The sequence below is a fragment of the Cyprinodon variegatus genome, unplaced genomic scaffold (assembly GCF_000732505.1).
Source record: "Cyprinodon variegatus isolate N-32 unplaced genomic scaffold, C_variegatus-1.0 Scaffold665, whole genome shotgun sequence".
Classification (NCBI taxonomy): Eukaryota; Metazoa; Chordata; class Actinopteri; order Cyprinodontiformes; family Cyprinodontidae; genus Cyprinodon; species Cyprinodon variegatus.
The window spans coordinates 439,063-446,628 of NW_015151118.1; the positions used below are offsets into that span (position 1 = coordinate 439,063).

The 7,566-nt window shown below is 48.6% G+C and overlaps 1 protein-coding gene across 1 annotated transcript in view; it reads right to left on the bottom strand.

The window, feature by feature from the left end:
* Positions 1 to 3,411: 3,411 nt before the first annotated feature.
* LOC107097013 (ETS domain-containing protein Elk-3-like) overlaps positions 3,412 to 7,566 on the bottom strand; it is a 14,242-nt gene continuing 10,087 nt past the window's right edge. Inside the window, exons 7-11 of the mRNA XM_015393972.1 lie at positions 6,881 to 7,007; positions 6,535 to 6,689; positions 6,377 to 6,460; positions 6,173 to 6,274; positions 3,412 to 5,132 (exon numbers count right to left, since the gene is read on the bottom strand). Of these exons, the coding sequence (XP_015249458.1) occupies positions 5,034 to 5,132; positions 6,173 to 6,274; positions 6,377 to 6,460; positions 6,535 to 6,689; positions 6,881 to 7,007 (567 nt within the window). The 3' untranslated portion in view covers positions 3,412 to 5,033. The remainder of the gene's footprint in view (positions 5,133 to 6,172; positions 6,275 to 6,376; positions 6,461 to 6,534; positions 6,690 to 6,880; positions 7,008 to 7,566) is intronic.

Sequence of the window (7,566 nt, forward strand, 5' to 3'; positions counted from 1 at the left end):
GTCTATCACCAACATAGGCCAATCAGCTAACCAGTATTTTCGCCCCTTCCCAAAATTACTTCAACGGAAGGTTTCCAGATGGATATGTGGAGCAAATCCATCAGGTTATGGGAGCGGGGGATCGAACTCACAATCTCAGGATTTAAAGCCCTAACCACTAGGCCGCCACTCCCCAAGCGACGTCTTTTTCATGGACGCCCATGCTTATTTCAGAAAGACATTGCCAGGCCACGTTCTGCACGTGTTACAACAGCGTGGCTTCGTAGCAAAAGAGTGCAGGTACCCCCCTGCCTGCAGTGCAGACCTGTCCCCCATTGAAAATGTGTGGCGTGTTATGAAACGTAAAATACGACAACGGAGACCCCGAACTGTTGACCAACTAAAGCTGTACGCCAAGCAAGAATGGGGAAGAATTCCACCTGAAAAGCTTCAAAAATCGGTCTCCTCAGGTCCCAAACGTTTACTGAGTGTAGTTAAAAGAAAAAAACGATGTAACGCAGTGGTTAAAATACCTGAGCCAACTTTTTTTGCATTGTGTTGCTGCCATTAAATCCTGAGTTAATGAAGTTTCTCAGTTTGAACATTAAATATATTGTCTTTGCAGTGTATTAGCTGAATATGGGCTGAAAAAGATTTGCAAGTCAGCTATCCAGGGAATAAATAGAGATCAGTGGGTAAAACCCACTGGGAGTGAAGGGGAGTGGGCGTGTCTCTCTGCACTCTGATTGGATGTTGGGAAATGAAGCTCTGTGATTGGATGTTGGGAAATGAAGCTCAGTGATTGGATGTTGGGAAATGAAGCTCTGTGATTGGATGGAGGAAGCAGACAAATCCAAAATGTTTCCTAATATTTCAGCGATCAGAACCATCGTCCCGCTAAGCTAAGCCTCCTGTGAGAAACGATTAAAAAACAAACCTGAGGATGAAGATGGTGAAAACAAGCGACCCGGTTAAACTCTGACAGGCGGTTCTGGTGGAACCGACCCGAAGGAACGAGCAGAACCCTGAACAAGTTTGGATGGATCTTTTATTTCAGATGAGTTTGTAGAAAACAGATTTTACATCAATAAAAATAAGTTCTGTTCAACGTCCGTCCCACAAAAATAAACGCAGGCCCCGCCCCCTTACATCAATCAACCCTGCGGCCAATGGGAGCCCAGGGGGGGCGGGGCCGTGCTGGCTTTGAGACGTCATTGATCGACCCAGTCACATGGCACACAGATTACAGTCATGTATGTACAGGGCTGGTTCCGGAGCTTCCTCTCTGCAAAGCATCATGGGAGACGCTTCTAGCCCCGCCCCCATACTCTTAAGCCCCGCCCACCGCACCATAGGAAAACCACAGCTCCCAAAAAAGTGAGATCAGCAGATCAGAAAGCTCCGGAACATCAGAGCTTCCCAACTCGTAACCACCAGGAGGCGGAGTCAGGGGGGTCATGTGACCATCAACCAATCACATTTAGAGACTTTCAGGTCGCCTGCAGACGCTGTGGGACTTTTAAAGCCCGTCGAGTCAAACAGGAAAAGTGACTCAGCATTTTTTTTTTTTTTTATTGGAAAAAGTTTCATCGTCAGCATTTTTTTTTTTTTTTTACCATTTGACCCAAAGAGAAGCGGGTCGACCGGGTTTTCCTGAAGCTCCACCCAGTCCAAACACCTACAGCTAAACTCTGGACCGGAACCAGGGAATGGATCCTGGACAAAAAAAACAAAACAGAACCTTCTGGATCAGAACCGAAGCTTTAACCCAGAAGGTTTCTGCTCAGCTGATAAACCTTTGGTTCTGGAGAAACGCTGTTGGACCTTCAGTCCAGAACCTCCCGTCTGGGTCAGCGCCACCAGCGAGTGATCAAAGGCTTAACGTGAGTCAGTCCAAGACTGGACGAACCGGGTCGGTCCAGTTACCACTGAGGAAACGGACAGGTTCCAAAGGAACACTTTTCTGGTCCAGAACCAGTTTCTACCGCGGCAGCCGGACCTCAGAGGAACCGCTGACCCAAAGCGTTTCAGCTGAGCAGAACCTCAGAGAGAACAAATGAAACCGGGCCTGAGCGGAGCTTCAGGTTCTGACCCGGTTTAGAACATGCAGAACTACACAGAAAAGCAGCAGCGTTTTTACAGAATGCTGTGAGTGATCAGCGCAGGAGACATTCTTCAGGTTCTGCTGGTGAGAGAAATGTTCTGATCCACAGAGATGGCTTCTGGGTCGTCGAGATTCGCGGCGCCGAAAAATCTTTGAGGAAAAAAAGTTCTTCCTGCTGCTCGGAAAAACTTTAAGGCTTCTTCAGGAGCGGAACAAAATAATCTCTGGTAGAAAAATAGAGTCATGCTGCGTTTGGGGACCTGCTGAGGAGGGGGGAAATCCCACCTCCACCGGAGCGCCACACCAGAACCGGTCGGTTGACGTTAGGAGCAGCTCCTCCTCAGAACCAGGAGAAACGGTTCTACGGTCTCATTTATAAACTCTGCTCCCCATTAAACCAGGCAGCTGAAGGCTGCTCCTCATGCCCCGCCCACTTCACACCATCAAAGCTCTGCATTGATGTCATTGGATGGTCAATGATTTTTAATAGTTACTAATGGCGACCGCAGCCTAGGGAGCAAATAAACAGTTTAACAGATGTTGGTGAAATATTTATGGTTAAAAAAGGTGGAATTTACCATCAGGCAATACTAGGCAGCTGCCAGGGGCCCCAAGTTCCTGGGGGCCCCATAAAACTCTGTTTCCATGTATGGTTAATACAACTATTCCTTATTTGTTCACATTAATTATGTTTTTGATAAAAATCCTTTGGCTAAAATGCCATCAGAACGCTGATAATATTAAGTGTGTCTCAGCCCCCCCCCTTCAGTGTCCACCATATTGGATCAGTCCATTTGCTGCACATGTTCAGAAAGGTCCAAACAGACAGCAGCAAACCATTTGAAAACAAACCATGCAAAGAGCAGTGTTGCCAACTTAGCGCTTTAGTCGCTATATTTAGCCACTTTTCAGACCCCTCTAGCACTTTGATTTCTAAAAAGCTCCTAGCGCCAAATCTAGAGACTTTTTTCTGCTACTGGAGACTTTGGAGACAACATCTAAAAGCAGCGAACTCTGCTCTCCAGAGCGAGTAGATTGGTAACCCCGCCTCCTGCTCTCCTCTATCTTGTCTGCTGTCATGATTCATGCAGCTATTATTTCATCCAAATGAAAAATGGAGAACAGATAAGCAGATCATGGCTTGTCTACAGTGAAAAGAAGGACTGGGTTATTTACTTTGGCCTTTTTGGAAACACAGGAAGGAGCAATCAGCTAAGTGAGCTTAGTGCTTGGAAAAAATCTTTCATTCCTTTAGAGACAGCATGAAAAGTCAGCTGAGTACAAAACATAGAGAGGAAAACAAGAAGAAAAGGGACAAGAAGAGAGGGACACAACCTAGAACAGATAATGGATGTCTATTCTATTAACATTTCTCTATCTGTAGAATGGGGCTGTTCTATGTGTTGTCTTCTCTATTCAGAGGGGCCCCCTGCCTGTCTTTGCCTAGGGCCCCAAACTTTCTAAATCCGGCCCTGATCTCCTGTTCTTAGGTCTCCATCTTCGTCGTCATTCAGAAGTTCTTAAACGTTGTTTAATGTGCGATTCCTCCTGATGATCAGAGGAAACGTTTAATACGTGCGGACGGATTTTAAATCAGCTGTTTTGCTATTTCTACACTCCCTGCTTAGATCGCTGCGGTTTGGATCTGATAAAGTGGATCTATGATTATGGTTTCACCTGAAGTGACATCAAAGGTCAGAGATAAAAAAAATATGATTTAATCGGTTCCCCCTCAGTCACCACCCGTGTGTAACCATGGTAACGTGAGAAGGGCAGGTCGGAGAAATGAGGCGCCAGCGAAAAGGTTCTGGTGCGGCCCGGCGGCCTCAGCATCCCGCAGAAAGCACAGAAAACACTTGGAACGGCAGCAACGGCAACAACAACAATCTGCAGCTTAGCAACAGTCATGTCAGGTTTCCATGGCAACGACAACAACAACAGTCTTGAGTGATGATCTGAGCAGCTCCACAAACCTCCCGTTGACCTTTGCTGATTGTCTGGATTCTTCATCACGCCCAGCATCATCATCATCAGCCGCCACTGGGCCGGGGTTCAAAGGTCACATCTATTCTGGTGATCATCTTTAGCGCTTTGATGTGTTTTTTTTTTGTTGATTTGAATAAAACTTTTCTTTTTGTTTTATAAATAAAAACATCAATGGGATCCTCCAGGACCAAACGTCCTGAATCGGATCCGGTTAAAAGTCAGAAGTCAAAGGAAGCGGGACGTAAAAAGGTCCAATATTCCTGACCCGTCCGTCGGTTCTGAAAGCTCTCTGGAAACCAGAACCCAGTTCTTCTGATCCATTCTACAGCAGCTGGTTTAAGGTTCTGATCCAATCAGAGCGGTTCTGGTCCAAAGATCCCCCTGAAATCCACTATGGATCAGCGTGTTACCATGACGATCAGACCAGGTCCTGGCTTTACCGGTTGGATCCGGTTCCGTCTGCTCATAGCATCAAAACATCCCAAAATAACAAGAAACACAGGAATGCCAGAGAGGGCCCTCCCTGATTGGCCGGTTCGGTCAATGATGGGAGGGCGTGGCCTCGTCCCGGGGCCAATCAGAGGGAAGATCCACCCTCTGGTCAGAAATGTTCGTTTGGAGCCGGTTTGGCGAAAAACGAGAGACGTGCAGAAACGGAAATAAATAGTTTACAAACAGTCTTGATCATCGCCATGGTGACGGAGTATCATGGGGAGACAATCCTCAGGTTCCGGTTTACGGACCGTTAAAAGTTCTTCAGCGAGCGCCGCTAAAAACCTGGAAGAGAGAGCAGGAGGCGGCGTTCGATGAGGATGAAGGGCGTCTGCACGGAGATCATCATCTTCATGAGAACCTCCAGCAGGTGGCGCCGAGTAAACAAGATTTGGTCCCCATCCAGCTCTCCTCTGGTCCTCCAGGCCTCTTCAGATCAGACTGGGCCCCGTGGGGGTGGGAGGGGGCGGGCTCAGGGCTTCTGGGGCCCCGGGGACAGAACCACCGGCGTGGAGAGTCCGTCCACGCTCAGCGCCGGGACGTGGATCTGATTGCTGCCGTTTGCCGGGAACTGCAGAGGAGGCAGAGAAAAGGTTAGAGTTAGACTGTCGTCATATTTCTGCCCCTGAAAACGGGTCAGAACCGCGAGCAGAACCTCAGAGGGGACGTCTCTGTTCACGGACAGGAAGGAAAACCAGCTACAGCATAAAGCCACTTCAATTCAACACTCTTAAAGACTTTTTAAAACCACTTAATAATAAAAAGTTAAGTCCAACATCACAATAAACACGAGAAAAACTGAAAAAATGACCCAAAAGTTTATTTGAACATAAACCGTTATTATCTGACCCAGTAGAAATGAGGAAGGAGCTAAAAAAAAAACAATAACAGATCTATTTTAACACCCATCTACCCAACTATAAATATAAATATAGTCATGTACATAAAAAAACCAAAACAATTTAAGGTCAGATAACCATACACTTTAAAAAACACAAACAGTAATTAAATTGTTGTTTTGTACATGACTAAAGGGTTACACGCCTGTTGAGGTAGTTTAAAGATTATCTTTCATATAAAACTAAAGAGATAAACGTTAATGACTGTATGCTGGTCTAACAGGACACCAGAAAATCAAGTCACGCTTCCTGCATTCTGCAGCTCTACCAGCAGGAGGCGACACAGAAAGAACAGAGCTCAGCTTTCAGATGAGGGTCCATCTGTGGAGGGTTTACCTTTCAGCTCTAAGCAGCATCTCAGTTTCTCTAACAGACCGTCTGTGAATCATCTCATCTGCTGCTTTTGTTTCAGATCTCGGCTCCTCGCAGGCTAACCTGAATATCCACCATAAAAGCAGAACGGATCGGTTCTTCCTCTGCTGGTGAACATCCTGGTGCTGCAGCAGCAGAACCTGCAGGCTGCTGATGACACCAGTGAGCAGATGGAGCGGCATCTGAGCCAGAACCCTGCAGACGCCCAGAACCTCCGTCCTTATGGCCGCGTTCTGATCCAACCTGAGCTCTGCAGAGAAACACACGCCCCCCCTGATCCCCCTCTGCCTGCACCGGGCCGAAGCTTAGAACCGGTCCCTGCTGCGGCGGGCTGGGTTACCTGGAAGGACAGCTTTGCCGGCGAGCGCGGCGCGATGGGGCTGAGCGTGCTCCAGAAGTGGATGGTGGAGGGGAGAGCGTTGGGGGTCAGCAGCACCGGCGTCTGGGAAACAGAACATGAGGCGGGTTCAGAACGGGTCCCAGGAGTCCGGATTCACTGGATCCGGACCAGAACCCGAGCTTCTGCTGCAGGGCAGCTGCTTACCAGAGCGTGGGAGGTGATGACGGTCGGCGTGAGCGTGTTGGTGGCAGAGCCCGGCGCCAGCAAACTGTTCACTGCTGCGTTGACCTGCGGGGAAACAGGAAGTGATGTTACAGCTCTGACAAACAAACCCCGCCCATCAGATGAGCCGTCCGCCCAACCTTATCCAGCGAGAGGCCAGGGGGGAGAGTGGGGGTGGACGGCAGCTCCAGGATCCGGGGCTTCTTGGGTTTGGGAGGGGCCGTTCCAGAGCGCGAGGTCACCGCCGTGGAGGAAGAGGAGGAGGAGGAAGAGGTCACCGGAGGGAGGGAGAGATCTGATGGAGGGACAGAGACACAGAGAGGTTCAACCCGGATATAGAACTGAAACCTGATTGGTCAGAACAGAGAGTTGCTGACGGACCAGAACCAGCAGGTTCTAACCCGGTTAGAGGGCAGGAGTCCGGTCCTGGACCTGCTGAGGAGAGATCTGATCCAACACAAACAACAAACAAAACCAGGAAGCTACCTGATGGGGAGTCCTGGGCCTCCCCCTCCTCCACCTCCTGCTGAACGTCCATCGCTGGAGGGGGGGGGCTCTCTACTATGGTGAGGGGCGGTTCTGGTTCTGTTGAGCGACAGACGAGCTGAGGAACCTGGAGAAAACAGTAGAGAACTTCAGAACCAGAATATTTAGTCAAAGAACTTCAGGGTCTCCAAGTCTTTCTGAGCCAATCAGCTCTTTGACATCATGGCTCCGCCCCCAGGGTGGATATGAGATCAATCAAGTTAAATAAAAAATAAAAAGGGTTCTGTCCACTAAATTGTGTCTGAATGACTAAAATCGGAACAATCCGGTGACTGTTAATGATCCTGAAGGTGTTTTAAACATTTGCCTCCTTAACTCAGACCCAGTCTGACCCCAACAGGCGGTTCTGAAGGATTCCAGAAACCTCACCTTCACCTCGGCTGGTGGAGCAGAACAACGTCTCTGAGTCTGATGGTTCACATCATTAGGGGAGAAGAAAGAGCAGATTAATGATGAAGAGGATGACGGGGATGATGGGGAGGAAGAGGATGATGGGGATGAAGAGGATGATGGGGATGAAGAGGATGATGGGGATGAAGAGGATGATGGGGATGAAGAGGATGATGGGGGGAAGAGGATGATGAGGATGAAGAGGATGATGGGGATGAAGGGGAGGAAGAGGATGA